At 51.1% G+C, this 26652-nt stretch overlaps 1 protein-coding gene across 10 annotated transcripts in view; it reads right to left on the reverse strand.

The window, feature by feature from the left end:
- ZC3H4 (zinc finger CCCH-type containing 4) overlaps positions 1 to 26652 on the reverse strand; it is a 43280-nt gene that overhangs the window by 7465 nt on the left and 9163 nt on the right. For 9 of the 10 annotated variants that reach the window (XM_027079958.1, XM_027079964.1, XM_027079956.1 and 6 more), the window contains 11 exons: positions 18983 to 19202; positions 18586 to 18696; positions 16161 to 16383; positions 14643 to 14797; positions 13869 to 13965; positions 13623 to 13762; positions 12965 to 13072; positions 11264 to 11375; positions 10371 to 10480; positions 1294 to 1658; positions 725 to 1068 (listed from right to left, as the gene is read on the reverse strand). In XM_027079958.1, coding sequence (XP_026935759.1) covers positions 725 to 1068; positions 1294 to 1658; positions 10371 to 10480; positions 11264 to 11375; positions 12965 to 13072; positions 13623 to 13762; positions 13869 to 13965; positions 14643 to 14797; positions 16161 to 16383; positions 18586 to 18696; positions 18983 to 19202 — 1985 coding nt within the window. Of the gene's footprint in view, positions 1 to 724; positions 1069 to 1293; positions 1659 to 10370; positions 10481 to 11263; positions 11376 to 12964; positions 13073 to 13622; positions 13763 to 13868; positions 13966 to 14642; positions 14798 to 16160; positions 16384 to 18124; positions 18323 to 18585; positions 18697 to 18982; positions 19203 to 26652 lie in introns of those variants that run through there. The other variant, XM_027079966.1, reaches the window with a different exon arrangement.

Below are 26652 nucleotides of genomic sequence, written 5' to 3' on the forward strand. Positions count from 1 at the left end.
ACCCATCACCCTCACACGGTGCCCCATTTCACCGCCAGCAATGACCAATGCCGAAACGAGCTGACGACCTTGTTTACACATTTCCTGTCAGTTTCCCTCCACTCAAATGCAGTTAAGGCAAGGACTACGTGCTTTGCTTGCTCTGACCCCACGCCTAGAAGCACGCCTGGCCCCTGGCAGCAATGACACATATCCTTCTGAGGGCTGCACACCGCCTCCTACTGATGCGGCACTGTCATCCAAGCACCCAACTGTCGGACGTTTAGTTTGTTACCAACCCATGTTCTCGTTTTGTAAGAAAGGAAGGAAAGGAGGAAGGAAGATGGTCAGTGTGGGGACAGAACAAGCAGAGTCGCAAGGCAGCTCCAAGCCAAGAACCACCCCAGAAGGAGGCCGCTTTGGTTGAGGGCACCTCAGCCTTGAAGTTCAACACCATTCCACACCCATCCCTCTAACTTCCCAAGCTCCCACTCCACACACACCAAGCAAAACTTACAGAAATTAAATAAGTTATAGTGATGGTAATCATAACACTCCTCCTAGACTCAACAGGGTAGTGAATCCCACGTCACTGAAAACGTTCAACCACTCACGGGACAGAGATGGAGTTGGATTCATGTTTTCAAAGACTCAGACCAAGGAAGAAAAACCAAATCTTCCTGACTACATTCCACTGTGCAGACCCCAGCAGCCCCGGCTGGCCCCCACCCTGAGCCCTGCATACCTGCGTCCCCAATGAGTCCTGGCTCCATCTCCATGCCCTCTTGCTGCTGGTAAAAGTTTTCATAGAAGTTCTGGGCTGGTGGGATGGGGGGCATCATTCCAGAATGTGGGGAGTCTCCAGGACCATAGGGCATCATTGGAGGGCCGCCAGGTCCCATGGGCGGGCCAGGATTCATGCCAGGGCCCATTGGCATGTCAGGGTGCATGTCCGGATGCATGTCAGGGTGCATGTCCGGGTGCATGTCGGGATGCATGTCAGGATGCATCGGGGCCCCCATCGGCCCCGGGGGTCCCATGTTGGGCCCGGGGCCCATCGGTCCTGGGGGTCCTCCGGGTCCAGGGAACCTGGAAGGAGAAAATGGTGCCCGTGAGCAGGGCTGCAGAGGAAGGGTGGCAGCCACATCCCTGAGGAGACACAGAGGCCTGCTCATGGTTGAGCAACAGAGGGCTCCAGACCAGGCCACTGAGGGCTTTGGAGAGAGGCAGGATGCTGGCCTGGTTAGGTTCCAGGCCACAGGGCCCTGGCACAAAGGAGCCTGGCTGAGCCCAGAAAAGCCCCCAGGCACTCACCTCACACCCAGTTTCTCAGCCAGCTGTCCTGTGGGCCGCACCACGATCTCAAACAAGGAGGGGATCTTCTTGTTGTACATGTCCTGCTGCTGCTGCAGCTGCTGTGGGGACAGCGGCTCATGCACGGGCATGGGCAGCTGAGGGGGGCCAGGGGGCGGAGGCGGGGGCGGGGGCGGGGGCGGGGGGCCACCCTGCATGGGCCGGCCATTCGGAGAGGTCGGGGCCGGGGGGCCGGGGGGGGGGGGGGGGGGGGGCAGGAGGCCCACGCCGGGGGGAGGTTTGGGCAGGGGGTTGATGCCCTGCTTCTTCAGCTCCTCAACTTCCTTCTCATCCTCAGCGCCTGCCTCTGCATCATCAGCCAACATCTGCGGGCCAGAAGGACAAAACAGTGAGAGTAAGGACAGGGGAGGAGAAGGGTTGGAATGCACTCCTCCGGGGCTGAGAGCTGAATTTGCTGAGGATAGCTCTTCAATATCCCAAGGCCCTTACAGCAGTGGTACCCAACGCCCGGGCCACGGACTGGTACTGGTCTGTGGCCTGTTAGGAACCGGGCCACACAGCAGGTGAGAGGCGGGCAAGCGAAGCAAAGCTTCGTCAGTATTTACAGCCGCTCCCCGTTGCTCGCGTTCCTGCCTGAGCTCGGCCTCCTGTCAGATCAGCGTGGGCATTAGATTCACACAGGAGCACGAACCCTACTGTGAACCACGCATGCGAGGGATCTAGCTTGCGTGTTCCTCATGAGACTCTAACGCCTGGTGATCTGAGGTGGAGCGGAGGCGGTGATGCCGGCGCTGGGGAGCGGCTGCAGATACAGATTATCATCAGCAGAGAGGTCTGACTGCAGAGACCATAATAAATCGGTTGTTTACAGACTCATATCAAAACCCTATCAATGCAAAAACAAACAAACAAAAACAACCCCTATCAGTGAGTGGCAAGTGACAATTAACCTGCATCTTACGGAGCAGACTGGACATAAGCAACACACTTTGGGTGTCACTGTCTCCCATCACCCCCAGATGGGACCATCTAGTTGCAGGAAAACAAGCTCAGGGCTCCAACTGATTCTGCATTACGGTGAGTTGTATAATTATTTCATTATATATTACAATGTAATAATAACAGAAATAAAGTGCACAATAAATGCAACGCGCTTGAATCACCCTGAAACCATCCCCCATCCCCAACCGGGTCTGTGGAAAAACTGCCTTCCACAACACTGGTCTCTGGTGCCAAAAAGGTTGGGGACTTCTGCCTTACAGCATAAGGCCAATGACCACAAAGCCTCTCTGGCACAAAAGTCATCGCCCCATACCACTGCCGCATCCCTTCTCGGTGAACAGCTGACAGGGGAGCCAGTCTTATTTGGCAGCAAAACACATGCAACGTACTATTTCACCATTTTCAAGTGGACAATTCAAGGACATTAAGTACATTCGCGATGCTGTATAACCACCATCTCTATCTAGTTCTAACACCACCGAAGAAGACGCCATACCCATTAAGCAGTCACTCCCCATGCCCTGCTCCCTCCCAGCCCCTGGCAACCACCAATCTACTTTCTGTCTCTATGGATTTGTCTATTCTGGACATTTCACAGAAACGAAATCCTATAACATTGTGGCCTTTCGTGACCGGCTTCTTTCACTTAGCATGACATTTTCAAGGCTCATCCATGTTGTAGCTGTATCATCTATTTTATCTATTTTTTTAATCTATTTTTATCTATTTCATGGCTGATTAATAGTTCATTGTTCTGGGCTTCCCTGATGGTGCAGTGGTTAATCCGCCTGCCAATGCAGGGGACATGGGTTCAAGCCCTGGTCCAAGAAGATCCCACATGCCGCGGAGCAGCTAAGCCCGTGAGCCACAACTACTGAGCCTGCACTCTAGAGCCCTAGCACCACAACTGAGCCCTCACGCCTAGAGCCCGTGCTCCACAACAAAAGAAACCACCGCAATGAGAAGCCCATGCACTACAACGAAGGGTAGCCCCTGCTAACCGCAACCAGAGAAAGCCCACGTGTAGCAACAAAGACCCAACGCAGCCAAAAATAAATAAAAATAAAATAAATTTATATATAAAAAAAGTTCATTGTTCTGTTTGAATTTTAAGGGCGCCTCACCGCACTTGTAATCAAAACCCAGTCACTTACGAGGACCCACAGGGCCTGACAGCAGGGCTGGGTGTCTGGGGAGGACTTCACAGCACCCTGGAAGCTTCATTTCCTTCTATGGTGTGCGGACTCCTCCACCCTAAGCACCCAGCTCTGTTTCAGTTCTGCGGACAGCTAAGCTCTTTCCCCAGCAGGGTCCTGGCCTGGACCAGGCCTCTCCCCAGGCATTCGTTTTCCCCTCCATTCTTAATGTATGGCTCCGTATCCCCCAATTGCTAGGGTCTCTTATTAAAGGTCAACTCACAGTGACTGGCCAGGTCTCCTGTATTTACTACTGGAACACCATCAGCTCCCTTGAAAGCACTGCCCAAGCTTTGTAAGATTTTACATTTAGTTGTATCTTTGTTTATTCCTGGCCCGACGACTACCAATTCCACAAGGGCAAGACCCGCAGGGCCCACCATAAGGCCTGTTACAGGGTAGATGGACAATTCCAAAGTCTGAATTCAAGCAGAACGTCTCACCAATTAGGATCCTGGGCAGAAGTTAACACTGCAGGCCTGCCTGCTTCTCTTGGAAGGCCAGCTTGCAATGTTGGCCTTTGGCTGGTGCCTGGGAACCTGGATTTCGAGAGGGTTCCCAGGATTCCCTGACTGCTAAGAGGGGCTCACTGTGTCCAAACCGTTTGCACAAACACCATGCTTTCTGCGGAACACCCCTTTTCCTTCTGGGAGTCTGGGATTTTGGTACATGCCAGGCAGAGGCTGCCCTCAATAAAAACCTTGGGCACTGACTCTCTACTGCACGCCCATGGTGGACAGCGTTCTACGCATTGTGTCACAACCTGAGGAGTTATACACGTCCCGTGTGACTCCAGGGGGCGAGGACTCCTGGAAGCTGGTGACTGGTTTCAGCCTTTACCGCCTGCCTTTCCTCTGTGCATTCTGTTTGAGGGTCTCTGGGCTCCCTGCACATTCCCTCCACTGCCCCGATCCCAGTGTGTAATCGGCGTCTACCTGATTTAACTCATTGGAGTTAAATCTCAGCCAGCTCGGCCCTGGGAGTCTCCCCAGCAAATTGTCCAACCTGGGCCCAGGTGGCCTTGGGGACCTCGGCACACATGCCTTAGTGGACCCTAACGGGGGCTCTGAGACGCCCCGGCGCCTCAGCCTCAGCGCTGCTCAAGACAACCCCTCCTCTTGCTCCCCCACCCAGGGACAGTGGTGGCGGCGTGGGTGGCGGAGGCAGGACTTCCCAGCGGGTGTCAGGCAGTTCCCAGCTTTTCTCTCTCCTAACCATCAGCAACAGTATGTGGACCCAGGGACGCAGAGTCCAAGAAGAATTTGGCTTCAAAGGGGACGGAAAACTTGGAAGTCTGATCAGTGGAAAACATCTGTTCCCTTAGAGCCCTGCTACTCAAGGTGTGGTTTGTCTGTGGACCAGCAGCACAGGGGGACCCACTGAACTAGGACCACATTTCACACGTGTCCACCGCAGTGTGGGAAACGCTGCCCGAGACTAGCTGTGCTGAGAGAGCCCTGCACCTTGTGGTGTCTTTTAGCACTGCTCTCGGGGGCGGCGGAGGGGCCGCAGCCACAGAGGCAGCCCTGACTGCTCTACTGCCCCACGTTCCGCCCGCTTCCCTTCCAGCCAGCTGGCCCCTTTTGGTCCCTCAACCGTGTTGTAGCTGTTGCTCGCACTGTGACCCCAGCCCAGCACATGCCTCCCTCGCCCCTCCTTCCTGCCTGTTATTCACCTGGGGCCAGCGAGTGTCACCTCCTCACTGAGCCTCCCCCCATGGCAGCCTGTTTGAGGGTCTCTGGGCTCCCTGCACATTCCCTCCACTGCCCCGATCCCAGTGTGTAATCGGCGTCTACCTGATGACTGGATCCTGTCTCCTCACCACTGCGTCCCCGGTGCCCAGAACAGTGCCTGCTACAAAGCAGGCGTGACCACACATTTGTTAAATAAATGAGCAAAGAAAACAGATAAGCGCACCTTCCCCTGCATTCCCTGGGCTCCAGAGGGTGGGGCACAGGGGACTAAAGGAGTTAAGGCTTTGACGGGCCTACCCGGTTGCTTGGTGCTCCTCTGGGTTTGCCTCCCAGCTCCGCTGCCCCCCCACCTCCCCACCTTCGGCTGGGGCTCCCACACCACCTCTCTGGCCAGAGCTACGGGTACCATCTCCATCTGGCCGCACCTCATTCCGTGCACCTCCTGCTCCTCCGCAGGCCACTAGCTGGGCTGTGAGGGGGGGACCCCGCACCCCTCCCTTCTCTTATCCCCACCCCCAAACTCCACCCAGGAGCTGCTGCCCAGCTCAGCCCCGCCCTCCGGCCCGGGCCCCACCTTCTCTGAGAGGGACCCTGCCCCAGCCTCTCTGCACTCACTCCCCCTCGGGCAGAGCAGCCTCCAGTCACAGAGCCAAAGCCCTGCACTGCCAGCTCCTCTCAATGGAATGCCCTCAGGTGTAGGCAAAACCTAAGGAGGACATTATACCTCATTAAACAGGAACAAACTTGACCACAACTTCCTCCCCATCCAGGGAGGGGATGCCGTGGTCCAGACACCAAATGCGCCACACTCCCCTCGCCCCCGAGACTAGGGTCACACATCTCTGTACCTCTCAGCACTCGGGAACACCCAGCCAATGGCCCCTGTGCAGGGGACAGAGGCTGAGGTGATCCTTCCACTGCCATCCCTGGCCCGGCACGGTGCTCAGCACACTGGGCCATGCAATGAACTCAATGACCAAACGAACTGAAGCACTGGCCCACAGGACAGCCCCTACGAGCGTATCGCTGGTCCCCAGGCAAGGCGGGCACCCTCTCTCTCACACTCACCTCCCTGGGTCCCATCACTTCTGCTTCCCCACTGTGCCCCACAATTGGGGCTTCCAAACTCATTCCACGCTGGAGAGAAATCTCACCTCACGGTGGGCTCCCACTCCAGGACTTCGCCCCCCCACCCCTCACGCAGACCCCACGACACCCCGACGAGGACTCCCGCGAGGGACACAGCCAGCTCCCTGCACTTATCTCTTTACCCGCCACCCACACTGGGCCACAAGCGCTGCCTCAAAAGCAGGGGCTGAATCGCATCAGAGCCCAGAACACTGATGCATAAGATACACAGGAAATGTCAACACCCCACCCCACCCTGAAAAGCTGAACCCAAACCATCCAGGCAGTCCTCCGGCACATCTATCCCTAGAGACACCCATGCGCCCCTTCCTGGGCCTCTCTGAAGCAAGGAGCTCCCTCACACCACACAACCAGGGCCTTGCTGGGTCCCACAACCTCCCCCGCCAGGACTGATTCTGAATGATTCCCAGGCTTCCAAAAGTCAAAGGCATCCTCTCAATGGAAAAGGACGGCCACACCTGCGGATACACATAGACATGTGGGCCAAGGTTCATGGGCCAAGGAAATAAGAAATAAGCTCATGTCCATTTGTTAAACATTCTAAGCTTTGGGAATTCCCTGGTGGTCCTGTGGTTAAGACTCTGGGCTTCCACTGCAGGGGGCGCGGGTTCAATCCCTGGTTGCGGAACTAAGATCCTACAGGCGAATTAAGATCCTGTACGGCACGGACAAAAAAAAAATCTAAGCTTTTGCCCCAAACTGATAACAAATCAAACGTTCTTCAACTGGTGACTAGATAAACAATCTCAGATCATCCACACTGAGTGGAGTACTACTCAAGAACAAACAGTGATAAACTATCAATACTTGCAACAATGTGGATGAATTTCAAACGCCTTATTCGGAATGAAAGACGGCAGATTCAGAAGGCTATTATAGGGCTTCCCTGGTGGACCAGCGGTTAAGAATCCGCCTGCCAATGCAGGGGAACTGGTCCGGGAAGATCCCACATGCCGCAGAGCAACTAAGCCCGTGTGCCACAACTACTGAGCCTGCACTCTAGAGCCCACGAGCCACAACTACTGAAGCTCACATGCCACAACTACTGAAGCCCGCGCACCTAGAGCCTGTGCTCGCAACAAAAGAAGTCACCGCAATGAGAAGCCTGCGCACCGCAACGAAGAGTAGCCCCCACTCGCCACAACTAGAGAAAGCCCACGCACAGCAACAAAGACCCAACAAAGTGAACAAATAAATTTTAAAAATAAATAAATTTATAAAAAAACAAAAAACAAAAGGCTATATAAACTGCACACACGTTTAGAAGCTACATACCGTATATCTATTTATATGACTTTCTTGAAAAGGCAAACTACAGGGACAGAAAACAGATCAGTGGTTTCCAAGGTCTGGAAATGGGAGAGGCACTGATTACAAAAGGGGAGGGGTTCTGGGGGTGAAAGAATGAATTTCCTCTACCTAGACTGTGAGGTGGTCACATGACTCTCTGTGTTTGTCAAAATTCACAGAACTAGGGAAAATTCCCTGGCTGTCCAGTGGTTAAGAGCTCTGCGCTTCCACTGCAGGGCGCATGGGTTCGATCCCTGGTTGGGGAACTAAGATCCCGCATGATGCCCAGCGCAGCCAAAAAAAATTAACAGAACTAAACAGGGACACTTTTTTTTTGAGACTGGATACAAACTATACCTTGACAAACCTGACTATAAAACAGTATATGTATAAAACGGTAACTGAAGGATTTAATGGTAAAGAACCATAATGTACGCAACTTATTTTCAAATGGATCAAGGAAAAAAAATAAACGAGAGCAAAGTGATAAAGCAAATGGGGCAAAATAATGCTGACAGAGGAATCTAGGTGGAGGGAATTCTTTGCCTTATTCTTGCCACTCACTCTCACGTTACAGTCACTGACAGCCCCAAAGGCAGGCATGTCTCAAACCTAGAGTGGATGGTTGGAAGCTGATGTATCTGGACAGACAGAAACATCACCAAGAAGCAAGAAAATAAAGCTGAAGAAAAGGGTGGAAGAGAGAGCACAGACATTTCAAGAGAGGATGACGAGGCCCTGTCCTAAGTGGCACCACAGCTTGGACCCAAGGGCTGCCCAGGAGCCTCAGGCCCCAGCCCTAGTTGATCAAGCTGCAACTCTGTCCAGGACAGAAGGAAATGGCTGACCCCACACGTTTATCAGGGTTACTCTGGGCCCATTGTAAAGGTTCAAGTTTTACTTTCTGACCACCCAAATTCGATTCTGGAATGGTTTTTCCAGGTTCAACACTCATTTTTAACCTACTAAGACTTGACTTTAGATAGGGGATGTTACTGATAATCTCAAAATGTTTGTGACCAGAAATGGAAACGTGCCACCTTGATTTGCTTTGAGTTTTTATTAGGGTGTCTAGAGCTGTGCTGTCCGATATAGTGGTCACTGGCCATGTGTGGCTACTGGGGTGCTATAAGCAGAAAATAAACACTAGATTCCTCAGACTTAGTACCAAAAAAAAACACCCCAAAATATCGTAATTATTTCATCATTTATTACCTGCTGAAGTGGTACTTTGGACATGGATATACTGGGTTAAATAAGATATGCTGGTAGCACTAATTTCACCTCTTTTTACTTTTTTAATGTGACTACTAAAAAATTTAAATTTGTGGCTCTGTGGTGTTCCTACTGGACAGCACTGGTCTAGAGAGCAAACTCTGAACCACCAGCAGGGGGCAGTCCTCAGTCAGAGATTGTTTAGTTCTTCAAATGAGAAATGAAACCGCCATGACTTTTCCCATTCCTTACCCTGTGAATGACTCACAGATTCTAGACAGCTACCAGTTACAAAACCCTATTCCTAGGATAACAGGCCAAAGGTCCTGGCAAAGATGAGAACTTTCTCCATGAATGCTCTCCCAATGAGGAGTGGACGTTCTCTTGCTTTGCTTGTGCAGGGCTTCCCCTCAACCCCTCAGGCAGCCCCAGCCCGCGTGGGTGGATTCCTGAACCTGGCTGAGGCGCCGATTCTTTCCATTCTCAAAAAACAGCCAATCTCCTTAAGCTTTCTGGGAACCAGAGAGAAGGCAGGAAAGCCTTCATGTGAAAGGACATGTGTTCTCGCACACATTCACCCAGTGATGGATGTCAGGAAATCAAGGACAGGAACCGGGGGCCCCAAAGTCCTCAGCCTGACTCCTCAGGGAGAACAACAGACATCAGGATGAGTTTCAAATGTCATTTGGCTGCTAAGGAATCCCTGATACCTCACTGTTGAGGAAGTCTCCCCATCGTGAGAGCCTCCAATTGCCCCATACTTTTTCTACTATATAAAAGAACCCTTAAGACTTGGAAAGAAACGTATGACCCTTCCATCAAAACAGAACCCATCCAGGGACTTCCCTGGTGGCACAGTGGTTAACAATCTGCCTGCCAATGCAGGGGACACGGGTTCAAGCCCTGGTCCGGGAAGATCCCACGTGCCGCGGAGCAACTAAGCCCGTGCACCACAACTACTGAGTCTGCGCTCTAGAGCCCAGGCACCACAACTACTGAAGCCCGCATGCCTAGAGCCCGTGCTCCGCAAAAAAGAGAAGCCACCACAATGAGAAGCCCACGCACTGCAACTAAGAGTAGCCCCTGCTCACTGCAACTAGAGAAAGCCCACGTGCAGCAATGAAGACCCAGCACAGCCAAAAATAAAAAATACAAATAACTTAAAAAATAATTCAAAAACAGAACCCATCCGAAGTCTCACCTCCTCTTTGTATACCACGGGCTCTCTCTAAAGGACAGTTAAGAAATCACAAGGTATGTTTGGAGACACACCACGCAACATTCCTTTTAGGGAGCCGCCCCTCCAGGGAAAACCGTCCCGGCCGGAGAGAAGACACATGTGTGATCACCTCAATTCTCCCTGCAGAGAATACAGTCCCCATTTCCTCCTAAACATGGCCCAGCTCCAATCAACGCAACTGGGGATTCTGGTCCTGCACAGAGGCCAGACAGGCGGGCTGCAGTGCCAGGCCTGTGGCAGGCGTACCTCCTGGTCCCCATTAGCTACGGCTGCTGTCAGCCTGGACGTTACCTTGTCCAAGAGCTCTCTGGTCTCCTCGGTCAAGGGGTCGTGAGAGAACATGCAGTCATCGCCGTTGATGCAGTTTCCGGTCGTGTGGTACAACTTACACGGAAAATCACGTTCACGGCAAGTTAAGGCAAATGCCTCACCTCATGAAACCCACCCAAGGACAGAATCCAAGCCCCTTTGTTTTAGAGACAAGGAAACTGAGGCCCAGAGAGGCGAAGTGACTGGATCAGAGCTGCACAGCAGGTTGGTAGCTGACCCAAGATGAGACCCCGGTTCTCGACATCCCCACTCCGTAGTGCTTCCCGCCCCACCACGCTGGCCTTGAGGCTGTGTCCTCAGATCCTCACTCAACAGGAAGAGGGGAAAAGTTCAACGATTTGCCCATGGTTACACAGCCATTTGAAAAATCTCAGAAAGGTAACAGGCAATGGTATAAGCCAGTCTCGAGAGTACACTTGACCCTTGAACAACATGGGGGTTAGAGGCGCCAACTCGGTCAAAAATCTGAGTATAATTTGTAATCCGTCCTCCATACCCTCAGTTCTACATCTGTGGATCCAACCAACCACAGATCGTGTAGTACTGCAGTATTTACTACTGAAAACAAAACAGTATCTGAGTGGACCTGCAGAGTTCAAACCCATGTTGTTCAAGGGTCAACTGTATATGTAAAGGGAACATATAACGTGTGTGCCTCCGTTTAGTCATCTGCAGACTAGGAAGAGCAGACCCATCACAGGGCAGATGTGAGGGTTAAGAGATGGATGCGCAAAGCTCTTGGCACAGTACTGGCACACAGAGCGAAAGTGTGGTGAAGATCAGCTGTTATTACCAATAAGGAGAAAAGGAGCTCTGCACCCTCAATCAGATCAAATGTGGGCACCAAAGGATATCATGCATATAGGGGCAGTTCTCGGCTCTGGCACAAAATCCGGTGATGTAAAACTTGCACAGTTCTCGCTTCTTTGGTAGCTCGATGTCGTGGCTAAAATTACAGTGGTCTCCCTGGAAGAGAAGCAGTGAAAAGGTAAGGTGTTTGCAAAAGGAAGTACTGCTCTGTCACTGCTGAAGCACACAGGGACCAACGACAGAAACCCCCACCCCGACCCCAGAAAGGGCAGGAGGCCCAGGAAAGGCAGACACAGAAATGCAGTTTCCCACCAACCTGAAACTTCTGCCAAAGTGTGTGGCCCTTTCCCTTGCCCCTGCCTCCCTCCCCCATGTCCTCAGTCCTCCCGGCTCCGTTCTGCTGCCTTTCACTGCTTCTTTCTAACTCTTCCTCCTCTTGCCTTCGCCTCTCTTACTCACTTACTGTTAACATGCTGCATAACTGCTAGTATCCAGTTTCATGCTTCTTCCTTTCTAACAGAACCCCAATTTCTAAGAGAACCCCAAACTCCCAAGGGAAGACAATACTGCCCTGATTTTTAAAAAAATCCCTTCACACAGTTTTCTTCCTCCTAGCCCTTGGATGTGATGCCTGGAGGCACAGCAGCCATTAAGCAACCATGAGGACAAAAGCCACACTCTTAAAGATGCCAGAATAAAAAGTAGGAAGGAACTTGGGTCCCCCATGGTGCCACTGACAACTGTACCAGCCCTGTAATGCCCCCACACCCCCGCCCCAGACCTTTTTTTTTTTTGGCCACACCACACGGCATGCAGGATCTTAGTTCACCAACCAGGGATCAAACCCATGCCAGCCGCAGTGGAAGTGCAGAGTCCTAATCACTGGACCACCAGGGAATTCCCAGACTATTCTGAGAGACAAACATCTATGTGTTTAAGCCAGTGGAGTTGAGTTTTCTGCTATTTGTAGTCAAATTGTACAATCCAAACAAAACAACATCCAGGTAAACTGAAAAGAGAAACTGTTCTTCTATACCCATCCCCCCATTCTCTTAGGAATAGCTACTGTTTTTTGTTTATATATATTTTAAGTTTCTAAAAATAATATGAATTGCAACTATAATAAAGACTATTTTACACACAAACACACTTTTGTTTAAAACACAGTAATATTTTTTCCTAAGACAGGTATACAGGTGCAGTACTCCCTGGGTACTTGCTTGCCAATATCTGCCTGCTGCCTGTATACCTGAATAAAAAGCTGCCTGGTTGAACTAACACTGGATTATACTCGTTTCCTTCAGAACTTTCAGGACATTGGCCCATCTTCTGGCATTATATGCTGCTGTGAAGGTCAAGGCTGACCTTGACCACATTTTCTGTCTGGATGCCTTAATGATTCCCTCTCCAACACTGAAGTTCAGTAACTCAACCAGGATATGTTACACCTTTGCATGAGCATCAATTCTAACAAAACGTTTGAGGCCATATGGATTGGGTGAAAATTTTGGCCAAAAAAAAATCCTCCCAAACCAAAAAAACCCAGATGTGTCACCAATCTTGTCCTGGCTCTTCAGTCACTCTGAGGAGTGAACTAAGTCTTCCAGGCCTTCCAGGCATCTCTCAGACAATCACTCCAAGCCCACCAGAACACTGCCCCCAGTGAGTGTGGCCTCCAGAACACTCCCAGAGACCCATGTGTCCCTGCTCTGGGCACCCTGGTACTACTGGAACTGGCCCCTTACCCATGTGCACCGCCCTTCCACGAAGTATTTGCAGATGACTTTGCCTTTCTTATCGGACTGCTGGTGGGGCTTGTCATGGTCACCCCTCCGGTAGCTTCCACCGCCGTCCTGTTAGGAACACAGAGTGTGACTATAAAGGGGAATGAAGAGGAAGGGTAGGGAGGGCCTGTGCAGGCCAGGTGGAGACGGGCTCTGAGGGAGGGAAAGTGAAACAGGCTAGCTGGCAGGGATGAGCACGCCCCCGTGTAACAGGAGTGCTGACCAGCAGCTTCCATCCAGCACCCAACTCTGTGGGGTCTGAGCCCCGGAGCGTGGAGTGTGGGCAGCTGCAGACTCGCGCGCCACACACCTGCGCGGGACCGCATTCATTCCAAGAAGAGGCGGCACGAGCCTCCCTGGAAAACTCTCCAGGGCTAACTCAGGGACTCAGAGAACAGGTGACTGTAGGTGCTACAAAGATATGCCTTTAAAAACAGAGGGTCTCACCAGCAGCGCAACCCCCATGAGAGATAATTAGTGCTGACAGGCCCTACGGGGAACGGCTGATGGGAGCAGGGGGACAAGACCAGCCTCGGAGGATAACTCATTAAAGAAAAAAACGAATTTCAAGAAGAAGCCTTGAGTAAAAACATCAGATCAGAATGAAGAGCCGACTTACGCCCATGTCCTCATCGTAGAAGTCTTCGTCATCATTCATTCCACCCTTGTTCATCCCTCCTCGGCTGCCACCTCGACCACGGCCCCGGCCCATCCCTTTCCCTCGACCTCGGGAACCCCGGCCACGGCCTCGACTTAGCCCTGCAGAAGAGAGAAACGGCGTTAACCCAAGGCCTCCCTCCAGGACCCGAGGCCAGCAGCTGCCAGGAGGAGCCCCACAGACTGGCCCCTCGTGGCCCCCGCCCACCTCGTCCTCGGCCATCCTTGGACCGGCGGTACTGGTTCAGCTCCTTGGAATAGTCGTCATAGTCCTCATCTCCCATCGGCTCCTCACTTTCTCCATACTGGAATTCCGGAGGGAAGAGAAGCAGTAAAGTGTCATTTGGCGAACAATGAACAATGTCCTGAACTATATACTCCACCCCTTTCTGCCTTTTTGTACACTCGGGACAATGTCAAACTCAGAAAAGCAAGTGAGCAACCCAGTGACTCACACCTGTGCCCCCTCTTCACACGCCACAGCCTAAGCGGCGGCTGGTCGCAGTCTTCACTCTTAGGACTCCCAGCCCACTGGGCAGCTCCCAAGGGACAGCTGTGCAGCTAGAACAAGGGGCAGCGTGGCAAGGTCTCGGGCAGGGACAAAACAGTGAGCGTGGTAGTTCTCCTCACGCGCACACGCGTTTGTGTGTGTGTAGGAGGTAACTAAACAGGCAACTGACTGCGAAGGCATTAAATGCTTCGAGAGTACCCTCGGGAACCCTGTCTTCAGGGATGGGAACTAAGGCGCTCGCTGAGAGAGCAGTGAGATGAAGATGTTTTTGACAGCTCACCCTTTGGTACTTTTTCAATTCTGAACCACAGGAAGGTTTTCTCTATTCCAAATAATAAATGAACATTTCTAAACACATAAACCTGCCATCTGATGCTTTCTTTCCACCTCAGTCTTACAGACCTAGTCTTGCAGCTCACCAGCCACCTGCCCCCACTCCCACCCCCCACCCCAAGCTGGAGAAAGCCTTACTTCCATGTCCTCTTCATAGAAGTCCTCTTCATCCTCCGGGTGGTCTCCTCCCACGGAGCCTCTGCCTCTGCCTCGGCTGCCCCTGCCCATGCCTCGGCCTCGAGACCCTCCGCGGCTTCCACGGCCTCGGTAGCCCCTGCCACGGCCTCGGTTGCCTGCATGGTGATTCAGACAGTGAGTGTCTGAGCAAGCAGGACCCACCAGCAGAAGAGAAGTTGACCCACCAGCGGAAGAGAAGTTAACCCACTGACTGCCCAAGGTCAATCATTTCCTCCTCCTCCTCCTGTTCTAAGAAGCCTTCCCGGCTGCTCTAGGCTGATTCATGGTCCCTGGGCCCCTGGACAGGGGTAGCTGAGCACCGTGGACACACACCTGCTGTAGCACTCACTACACTACCCTGACTGAGGCGCTGTCTGACACAAAGGCACCAGTCACGTGTGGCTACTGAGTACCTGAAATGTGGCTGGCCAAGCTAAGAAATACTGCGAGTATAAAGTGCACACTGAATTTCAAAAACTTAATTAAAAAAGAGAGAGAGAGAGAATATAAAATGTCACATCTGTCTATTTTGATTATATATCGAAGTGAGATTTGGAATGTACTGATAAAATGTGTTGTTAAAATTAATTTCATGTTTCCTTTTACTTTTCTAATGTGACCACTAGAAAATTTGTAGTTGAATGGTGGCTTGCATTATATTTCTATTGGACAAGCTAGTCCAGATCTCCCCAAAGAGCAGGGCCTATCTAGGGAGGAGTCTAAGAAAGACCGCCGAAAGAAAGAATGACCAGTCACTCAAACAACAAGCTGGGCCTCAAGCAGGGCTAAGAATTGCTGGGCTGGAAAATTCTGGAAGCACTCTGGGGTTGGGAAATATCATTGGCAGGAGATGGTTCTAAGAGGCCGGGCTGGGTTGCTGGTGCTCTGCCCTCCCCCATCATCCTCCTAACTGCCGCAGGTTCAAGGTTCAGAGGTGTGGCAGTCCCGTGGCTGCAGTCACACTTTGTCAGGTGATGGGAGATGGGAGGCTGGGGGAGGAGGCGCCAGTTGTCAGTTACCGTCCCCAGGGGTGAGAGCTGTCCCTTCTATATCTCTTCATAGCTGACCAGGAAGTGAATTTAAAAAACCCTTCAGGGACTTCCCTGGCGGTCCAGTGGTTAGGACTCGGCGCGGGGTGTGGCCAAAAAAAAAAAACAAACAAAAAACCACCACCACCACCACCTTGAGCCACAGCAGTCTTCTCCTTGCCTCACGCCAGTCTGGCTCCATCCCAACCACGGCTTCAGCACTGGACCCTCTTCTCACGTGGCAGAACTCCGGTCCCCTGTGCTTGGGATAGAGCTCCCTGCCTGTCTCCTTCTATGCTTATCTCAGCCCTGCATGACTGCACATCTCTTCTCCCAGACTTGACGCTCCATGAGCACGTGGCCCATGAGGTCTTTCTGGCTCTGCACTGAGCGCCCAACCCCCAGCCCCGGGCCTGCTCCGACAACTTCGGGGAGAAGCTGCGCGTCTCACCTCGGCCCCGGCTGCTGCCCTCCTTGGCCCGCCGGTACTGGTTCAGCTCTTTGGTGAAGTCGTCGTAGTCGTCCTTGCCCATGTCCTCCTCCTCATCACCCTCGTACTCCCCGTACTGCTCGTTCTCATAGTCTTCGTACATGCCGTAGCCCTTGCTGTCCATCTTGGAGTAGGCCTTCTTGGGCAGGGGTGTGGTGTGCGACGGGGGATACTGCTGGTGGGACTGATGGGGAGAGGACAGTGAGCTGGCCCTGGGGCCTCGGATTCAGACCAAGATCCCCACTATTCCCTGAACTGGCACAGCTGTCTGGGTGTCTCTGCTGTCCCTGGGGTGAGACGCTAGCCCCCAGCCACCTGAATGAGATCTGGGCTGTTGGCCCAGATGTTTCTGTTCTTCAGAAAGAGCCACAGCTTTAAAGACAATTGAGAAACACAGGCCCCACGACCCCTGAATTACTGGAGAGGGAAAAGAAGGGTGTATTTCCCAGGTAGATAGAACAATCTCATTTGGGGAGGAGGCCTGATTGGCAAGAGGGGTGCTCCTCAGTCAACATTTTTCTGGGGCCTTAGAATTCAATTAATGACTATTTGGCAACCAAACTAGAAAACCATTTAAAATGATGCTTTCCAAAGTGTGCTAGTTCCAAGAGATACTGGATGAAGTTCAAAAATACACATACATGCACAAATGGAAGACACCAAGATGTCCTTCAATAGGTAAATGGATAAACAAACTGGTACATTCAGACAATGGAGTATTCAACAATTAAAAGAAATAAGACAGACATGGAGGGACTGTATAAACGAATATCGTTAAGTCAAAGAAGACAATCCGGAAAAGCTACATATGATTCCAATTAAATGACATTCTGGAACAGGCAAAACTACAGAGACAGTAAAAAGACTGGTGGTTGCGAGGGGCTTGGGGGGAGGGACTGATGAGTAGGTAAAGAAAAGAGGACTTTTAGGGAATTGAAACTATTTTATATGATAGTGTATGGTGCATATATAACAAGATGCATTTGTCAAAACCCAAAGAACTGTAAAACACAAAGGGGGACCCTAATGTAAACTATGGACTCTAATCAAATACGTGCCAACGCTGGCTAAACAATTACAACAAACGTGCCACACTAATGCAACTGGGGAACTGGGTGGGGTGGGGTGGGCAGGGAACTGGACTACCTGCTCCATTTTCTCCAAACCTAAAACTGCTCTAAAAACAACAGGGTCCTACTGCATAGCACAGGGAACTATATTCAATATCCTGTGACAAACTACAATGGAAAAGAATATGAAAGAATACGTGTACATATAACTGAGTCACCTTGCTGTACAGAAGAAATTAGCACAACACTGAAAATTCACTATATTCAATAAAATTTAAAAAATAAAACTGCTCTAAAGATAAAGTCTATTCATTTAAAAAATCCACACTCATTATAAAAAAAAAGAAAACATAAAACATGGAGATGTATACAACTACTTTAGCAGATCCTTTTTTTTTTTTTGGCTGCGTTGGGTTTTTGTTGCGGTGCGCAGGCTTAGTTGCCCCATGGCACGTGGGATCTTAGTTCCCCGACCAGGGATCGAACCCGTGTCCCCTGCATTGGAGGGTGGATTCTTAACCACTGGACCACGAGGGAAGTGCCACTTTAGCAGATCTTAAAATGCCTCAACCCCTAGTTCCCAATCAAAGCTGGTGCTATTCTCTCCATTCCCTGCTGCCCTCAGGTTTAAAGCCTGAATCTACATTAGTAGATCAATGTCAACTCTTATTCCTTACAATAACTTATCTGTTATGATGGATGATGCTGAGTTACAGGATACCTTTAAGAACTACTAACTTTAAAAATACTTTTTATCAAAATTTGAAAATCTATGTTGATTTACTTCTTACTGGTTTTGCCTGAGGAAAATAAAAAAATATACAAACCGGACAAATAATTTAAATTTATGCTTAAGCTCAGTGATATATTACTTCTGACCCCACAACATCCGAGATGATTTACTCCCATAACCGTTTCATTCTCTTGCCAACTTTCCACAAAAGGACACTGCTGAACAGTGGAAAAGTCAGCTCTCACAGGGACAAATCATCATCTTTCTTGGGGACAGGGGATATGACGAGCCCTGCCAAGGCCATGGGAAAAGGTGGCATACAGAAGTATGGCAATCAGCCACTGACTGGGCTCAACCCCAGCTCCTGTACTTCAGAGCCGTGCAACCTGGCTGAAGTTCTCGAAGTCTCAGTGTCCTCACCTATAAAGCGGGGATAAAAACAATACCTAATCTTGCAGAATTAAAATCCGTGTAAAGTGCCACGTAAGAATGCCCAGCACACAGCCAGTGTTCAGGAAACATGGGCGATTTCATTACCCCCAGCTCCGAGCCCCATGGGGGTCCCTGACCAGCAGTCACTCACCGGCGCATAGGGGGGGCTGTACTCTCTGTACTTGCGGTGCCCCTTCTCGCTGGGGCTGAAATCCGAGTCATCTGAGAAGTCAGAGAAGTCATCACTGGAAGAAGCGTGGCGCTGCAAGGACAGGGGCAGAGGATTAGAGCTTCTGTGGAGGGCTGGCCACCTGCACAGTCACTGCTGGAATGTGCCGGTAGGGCTCCTTGCAAAACGCCTCACCTAGGGGCATCTAGCAGCAATGGAGCATGAGCTACCAACTCTTTTAGAAAAGGTCTTTATCCAATTTGGGGAAAGGAAAAATAGCCGATTAAGAGTGCCCTCTGGCCTGACAAGATGAGCTCGGCCCCTGGGGCGCTCGGCTGGGCCCAGCGCCAGGAGGCCCAGCACATCCGCCAGGACCTACTTTGTGCTTGGATTTCCGCCTCTTCTTGGATCTCCTCTTCTCCTTCTCCCGCTCTTTCTTGCGTTTCCGCTTCAGCCTCCGGTGAGACTTCTCCTCATCTGAGTCGCTGTGGTGCTTCTCCCCCTTCTCCTTCCGGCTCCTCTCGGGGCCTCCGGAGGCGTCCTGGGTCTCCTCGGCCCCGTCATCCTCCAGTTCGCCTTCTTCCAACTCACCATCTTCCCTATGAACCAACCCCAAAGCCGACGTGAGCACGGGGTTTGAGGGGAGAGCCGCGGGGGCTGTGGGCTGGCCCAGGGCGATGGGAACGCGGGGCCCAGCGCTGAGGGCGAGAGGCCCGGGGAGACAGGGCGGGGGCCGCTCCCCGTCCCATCCCGTATCTCCCCCAAAGGGCTGCATCGGCTCTGTCTGTCCCGGCTGGGGGCGGGGGCGCCGTGGATGCCAGAGGTGCTGCCACGAGCAAACAGGCTCCGGTCCCTGGGTTTCGAGGCCTGACTGCTCTGCCAGCTCCACGGCTCTGGGCCAGAGGCAGGGAGCTAAGCAGGTGGAGAGAGGGGAAGGGTCCCAGGCCCCTCCTGACACGACCACACGAGGGCTCACCCCCACCTGCTGTTGGCCCCCTTGCTTCCCACCTGACTTGCCTCACCTCCGGGTATCCCTTCTGGCTTCCTGTCCTACGACTTCCTGACTCTGCCAAATCCCCCACGTCACCCCAATCTCCCTTACTTTACAAAACAAAAGCACTCTCCACATGTGACAGATGCTGCTGACAGGACGTTCTGAACATCAAAGTATGTACAGGGTGGGGGGTGGGGTGGGGGGGATTAAGAAAGGAGCAGCTGGAAAAATAATCCCGTTTTTGAGCCAAACCCACAGACACAGTTCTCACAAGTGCAGGAGTTGCTTTAAAAAAATAAACAAATGTAAAAAATGTCAAAAGCTCCTCAAGTTCCTCATGCATGACGACGGCAAAGTATGTGTGAGAGCATAAAAAACTCCTTCCTTCTCCATTAACTAAGACCCACAAAGAGAATGTGAAGAAGATAAAGAGTAACATAATGAACCCAGGACCTAAAAGGCTAACCACAGAGAGAACTAATCTAGGCCAAAAAGGCCTCGGCCGTTCAGATGGGAGCCGGTCAGCATGGGAACAAGCTCATCAGGCGAGCCCGGCCCCTGGAGCCCTGAAGGTTCTAACAGGCTTTGTGGAGAAACAACTGCCGACCTCTCTGAGGATCCTCCACGGCCCTTTCCCTCGCACTGCTCCCTTTGTGCGCCTCCACGCTGCTCCCCACCAAGGGGACTCTACCATTAACTCTCACTCCCAATTCAAAGGGGTCGGGGCAGCTTCAAACCCAAATGGTACAGCCCCACGGTTACCCTGGCAGAGGTCAAGGGCAGCTCTCAAACACAGAATGCAGGACCAAAACTCCTCCCGACGTTTCAAAGGAAACAATACAGAGAGGTGACCGATGGGTGCCTCGTGCTGTTCCCCTGGAACCGCCAGGCTGTCGTGGGCCAGCCCAGAGGGAAGATGCCGAGTCAACTGTGGTGGAGGCAGGAGGCGGCATTCCTGACAAATGAGGCACCTTCTGGCTTGGGTGTGGCCCACACCAGGAGCCGCTCTCGTGGGAGCAAAGCTCTCATGGGATGAGGCAACTCTGCCAGAATGGCCTTGTCCGCAGTAAAAGCGCCACCTAACTGGGGAAACTGGTTTTGGCAAGCTCACCAAACAGGGGGAAGCTGTTACTAATGGGCAGGGCAAACCTGCTGCTGCCGACGCCTGGGCCTTTTCATACCAAGCCGAGCAGGCTGAATAGACTGTTCCCTGCTGGGAACACTGCTGGGCGGGCCAGGTCGCCACACCTCAGGAGAAATACAGGGACAGACAGACTAGACAGACGCTATGGAACTAGGGAAGGCCCAGCGACAGACCGGAGAGGAAGGGGTTGGGGTCTATGAAGAAAAGCTAAACAAAAGCATCACTCTCCACACTTTAGTCCGGAAAGGAAAAAGCTGAAAGTACCCAGAATCCCAGGGCAGGGATGAAGGGAACCCAGGAAGACAGAAACTGCCTGGGGGCCCAGAAGCCCGGATGAGAAGAAAGCCCAAGATCGCAAAGGGCAAAAGACCCTCCTGGAACCAGAAGAGGCGTGTCAGAGTGGAAGGGACAGCGGGGCACCATCAACCACCTCATTTTCAAATAGGAGGAACTTAAAGGGATAGCAGGTGAAAGGATATGTCGAGGTCAGATAGACGGGGGGACACGAAAAAGCCAGAAACTGGCTCTAAGCTCGCCATTCTTCCTCAATTGCTGAGGATGGAAAGGGAAGGGGGAGCCCACTCATCGACCGCCTACTTGACGCCACAAACATTTCTGAGCATCTTCTCTGTGCCGGGTCCTTGAGCACCTCCTGTTCTGCATTGTCCTTGCAGGAAAAGATACAGATTACAAGAAACCCAGGCCACAGGGCAGTGTCTGTGATACAGGGCCGGGGCAGCTGAGCCAGAGAGGCTGGCACCCACAAACACTCCTCCACCTCTACGTTCACGGGCAAGGATGCCATGGCACGGCCAGCAAAGGTCTTGCCCAGGGTCAGCTGAGGCCTCCACCCCTGTCCTGCTGCTACATATCACTGCTAACACTCGCGGGAGGGGGGAACAAAAGACCATACAAGCAACTCCAAGAGCTTCAACCATCCTCAAGAATGGCTCCAGAAGAATGCCTTTTCATTCCAAAGGCAAGGAGGTACAGCATCCAAAACCACCCTTCAAAGACTTTTAGCCAAAGAGGAATTCTCTGCATTATCTATATTAACAGCCCCAGGCATATTAACCAGGCAGATGTGGGCTCAGTGAGAATCTACAACTTTTTACAAACCGGGTAGTGAATACTTGAAACTTTGTTCCCCTGGAGTTGGGAGCAGCTGCAAAATAAACAGCATCAAAAAATCCCTGGTAGGGGCTTCCCTGGGGGCGCAGTGGTTGAGAGTCCGCCTGCCGATGCAAGGGACGCAGGTTCATTCCCCGGTCCGGGAAGATCCCACATGCCGCGGACTGGCTGGGCCCGTGAGCCATGGCCGCTAAGCCTGCGCGTCCGGAGCCTGTGCGTCCGGAGCCTGTGCTCCGCAACGGGAGAGGCCACAACAGTGAGAGGCCCGCGTACCGCAAAAAAAAGAAAAAAAGAAAAAAAAATCCCTGGTGATTTCTGAAGGGGAATGGGATACCAGAGGAGACGCAGGGATGGTGACACTTGACTGCCCACTGCGCATCCTCACCACCATCTGGCCCACCATGCTCTCCAACTCTTCTGAGCCCTGGGCCCACCTCTGGTCACCTGAGGGGGTTTCCCCTTGATAACGCTGGAGATTCCAAGCTAAATGTCCTGCATGAATACAGGGCCTATTTTCTTCAGACTCTGTTTACCAGAAGAAAAAAAAGAAAGAAAATCAAGCCAACTGGGATAGAGGCAGGAATCCTGTGGGCCACTGACACAACCGCACAAAGGCTGCCTCCATAAAATAGCAACCGGGGTTAAGTGGTGCCACTGAACAGACTGCCAGCAAAAGCCATGTCAGAGTGGGATTAAATACCGAGGGAGCATGCTGAATAGACTGCGAAATGATTCCCCAAGAAAAGTGGGGGAAGCCCCACTGCGCTAATCATTTCAATCTAGACGTGCCAAACCTTCTTGAGACAAGCATGTAGGAGAAACCCTGAAGCATCGGCCTGGGCAGAGACCACTTAATTCCCAGAGCCTGTAGTGGGAAGCAGCCGCAAAGCACAGGGAGATCAGCTCGGTGCTTTGTGACCGCCTGGAGGGGTGGAATAGGGAGGGTGGGAGGGAGGGAGACGCAAGCGGGAAGAGATATGGGAACATATGTATATATATATAACTGATTCATTTTGTTGTGAAGCTGAAACTAACACACCATTGTAAAGCAATTATACTCCAATAAAAATGTTAAAATGAAAAAAAAAAAAAAATTCCCAGAGCCTGGACTGGCAACGTGCTGGGATGCCTGCACCAGGGCTGGCCCGCCAGAGACATCAGGAACTAGAAACCAACCATGCTGGGCAACCAACTTGGAATGGATGCCCGGGAGGAAACAGGAAAAGGCCAATGCCTTGCTGAGGCTCAGTTCTGCCTTGTGCCTCCTAGACTAAGCATCCAGGGCATTTAAGTTTCCACTTGCAGAGCTGGTGATGGCCAACTCCTCCTTCTGGGTCAAAGAAGAGATCAGGGTGCCCATTCTAAGGAATGCCTACGGGCCAACTCCACAGGGCACAGAAGTGTGTCAGGTTCATCACATACCATGGGCTTGGCAAAAACAGTACTGGAAAGAAACATCATGCTTCAAAGGAGGCTGGGCCCACCCACCAGTCTACAGATTTGGGCATCCTGCTTCGTTTTGCAGACCAAGTAACTCAACCAGCTCTGCGTCTTCCCTAGCGTGTGCTCTTGGTACGTAACCTGAGCCTCGGTTTTCTCATCTGCAGAACGGGATAAGTGTAGTACCTACCTCAAGGGGTTGTGAGGGTTAAACGAGATAACACAGATAAAACCCTTGACATGGGGGGCAGGCACAAAGTAAGTACCAGACAAGTAACAGCTATTGGTATTAAGAACCAGCTAGCATGAGCACACCTCCACATGGATAATCCTAAACCAGCTGCAGTGCTTACTGGGAAGCATTTTCTTCTATGGAGAAGCTACAGCCAACTCCCCTCGGGAACCACTGCTAACTGCTGGCCAACAAGTTCTCACTTTTCTTGGCCCGTCTGTGCCACCATCCTCTGCAAATAAACCCTGCTGACGAAACTGACAAATCGACATCTCCCCTTCCTCAGCTCTCATCTAGGTGGTATGAGAAAGTAACCAAGTGGCTGACCAGGAGGAAAAGGCACAGCGAGAGCTGAGCCCCGGGAAAAAGGGAGAAAGGTCCCTTACAAAAATGAAGTTTGGCAACACAGAAATCCTCTAGAGGAGAGTTGGATGGAAGCTGAAAGGGGCCTGGGTTTATGGATCTACCTGATTTACAAAAGAAAAAAGAGAGAGAAAGAGAAGAGACAGGCAAGAAACAAAAAAGATGAAAACCCATGGGAGCAGTGGCAGTTACCTCAAGATCATGAGAGCCCTTGACAAGAGGCGGCTAGGTTAATGTGAAGGTCAGGGTTATGATCATTAACTGCCCAAACTCTCAACAAATTGCCTGGGTAGGCTCTGAATGACCCATTAATTAGGAACAAGATTATAAAAATTACAAGGAGGCTCCGCCTCTTCACATGTTAAACAACAGGCCTAAATGCAGAAGTCCAGGATCCCCAAATCCAACCCTGCAGGACAGTCATTTACTAGGAGTGAAGGCACGGAGCCTTTGCCTTACAAAACTGGCTCAGGGCTCATGCCTGAGGAAGGCCCCTGAGACCTTCCCTCGATTTAGGCCGTGGTGAAGCACTCACGGGGGGAACCTCATTGAGGGATTTTTTAGAGGCAGGAAATTCTTGAAATTTCCTGGGTCTTGCACATGTTTTTCGGTGTAATTACACCCAGGTTCTTCAACCACAGATCAAGAGCAAAGAAGCACTGTGTCTCCCTCCCCCTCAACATTCTCAGGTGTGGTCATAACTGGCTCAGTGACATCACAGCATTTCCATGGCAACATGCCCACATCACAGACACCACCCGAGCAGCAAGCACAAACCAACCACAGGAGAAGCCCAAGCCGCAGCCCGAACCCCTCACTTCAACAGAAGCAAGACAGCCTGTCCAGTGCCAGGACCCTGACATGAATACACCTACTGCCAGAGTCAATGTGGGGGAAATTGGAGAAATCTGAACCCGGACTGGATATTTGAGATACTAAGTAATTATTGTTAATTTTGTTAGGCATGATTATGGTTTTGTGGTTATGTTAAAAAAAATTAAGTTAAAGATTCATACTGAAGAATGTATGGGTGAAATGAGATGAGGTCTGGGATGTGCTTTAAAATACTCAAGGGGGATGGGGGGAGGTAGTGAGATGAACCAAAATTCACAAAACGTGTATAACTGTTGAAACTGGTGATGGGTATAAGGCAATCTATGACACTATTTTCTCTTCTCTTAAATATGTTAGAAAATTTCCCTAAGAAAAATTTAAAAAATAAAAAAGATGCCCTGGGTGGGGACAACCTCTCAGTAAAGTGAAGAGAGCTCATCAAGGTCCTCAAAAAGTTAATTTCCCTAGCAAAGAGCTGGAGTTCAAGGTGGGGGCCTCCACCAGCCCTCACATCTCTGCTGTGGTTTCCTCAACTACAAAACCTTCCTGGGCACCCCAGGGTCTTATAAAATCCAAGAGCCATAGGAAATATTCACTACTAACATCCTGTAGCAGCAACTTCCATTCCAGGCACCACACTGCTGTGCTCTCCACTTCTGCACATCTGTCACTGAAATGCATTAACAAACGTATGCAGTAGCAATTCATTAGTATCCCCATTTTATAGACAAATAAACTGAGGCTCAAAGATGGGAAGAAATATGCCCACAGGGTCACAGCAGGAAAAAGCAGAACTGGAACCAGAGTCCAGGACTTTCTGACTCCAGGTCCAGCTCTTAACCTCAACCCTTGAGACAATTAGAAATTATCCAAAAAAGAATAATTTACTAAACAGGCCAACAAACAAAACAACTCTCACCCTGAAATTTATACTTGAGTTGGAAAAAAATAAGACACACGTACAGAAAAGAGATTAAATGAAACAGTACTGCAAAAATGCCAAAGTTAATACTAAGACACTGGGCAAGCTCCTTATACACTCTGTGCCCTGTTTCAATTGTGAAGTGAAGGCAGTAAAGGAACCTCCAGGATGGATATATATCCTCCTAGAAAGAATTCCCTGAAACCATGTAAATCAAGTGTTTAGCACCAACCTGGCCCAGAATAACTGCTTAGGAGTAAAAACTATCAACATGCAAAGACACAAAGCCAATCCAGGCCATCCAACATCAAATGAATGGAATTGGGACATTCAAAAATATGACCCAAAGACATCTGGATAGTTTAGGGAATAAGAGGTGCCCAGAAGGGACTTCCCTGGTGGTGCAGTGGTTAAGAATCCGCCTGCCAATGCAGGGGACACAGGTTTGAGCCCTGCCGGGAAGATCCCACATGCCCGTGGGATCCCACAACTATGCCCGTGCGCCACAACTACTGAGCCTACGCTCTAGAGCCCGCGAGCCACAACTACTGAGCTTGCGTGCCACAACTACTGAAGCCTGTGCACCTGCTCTGCACCAAGAGAAGCCACCGCAGTGAGAAGCCTGCGCACCACAACGAAGAGTAACCCCGCTCCCCACAACTAGAGAAAGCCCGTGCCCAGCAATGAAAACCCAACGCAGACAAAATAAGTAAATAAATAGTGTCTTAAAAAAAAAAAAGAGGTGCCTACAAAGGTCCAAGGAATCCTATAGCAAAAAAACAAATAGGACTTATCCCAAGAGGGACAGAAAGCAACATGAATCCAAGGGAGGAAAATTCCAAAGTCCTCTAACGCTAGAAGAATCGCTACACTCCCAAGTGTGTGGCATCCACACTGGGGTTCGTCCAAGCACACAAACCTCTTAGGCAGAACATTTCTGTAGAGTTTAAAACAAGCTGACCAAGAAAAACCCAGCTTGCTAGACGAAT

Source organism: Aethalodelphis obliquidens, unplaced genomic scaffold, assembly GCF_003676395.1.
Source record: "Aethalodelphis obliquidens isolate GAN/ISIS:26980383/991018 unplaced genomic scaffold, ASM367639v1 scaffold43, whole genome shotgun sequence".
In the NCBI taxonomy this organism is placed as follows: Eukaryota; Metazoa; Chordata; class Mammalia; order Artiodactyla; family Delphinidae; genus Aethalodelphis; species Aethalodelphis obliquidens.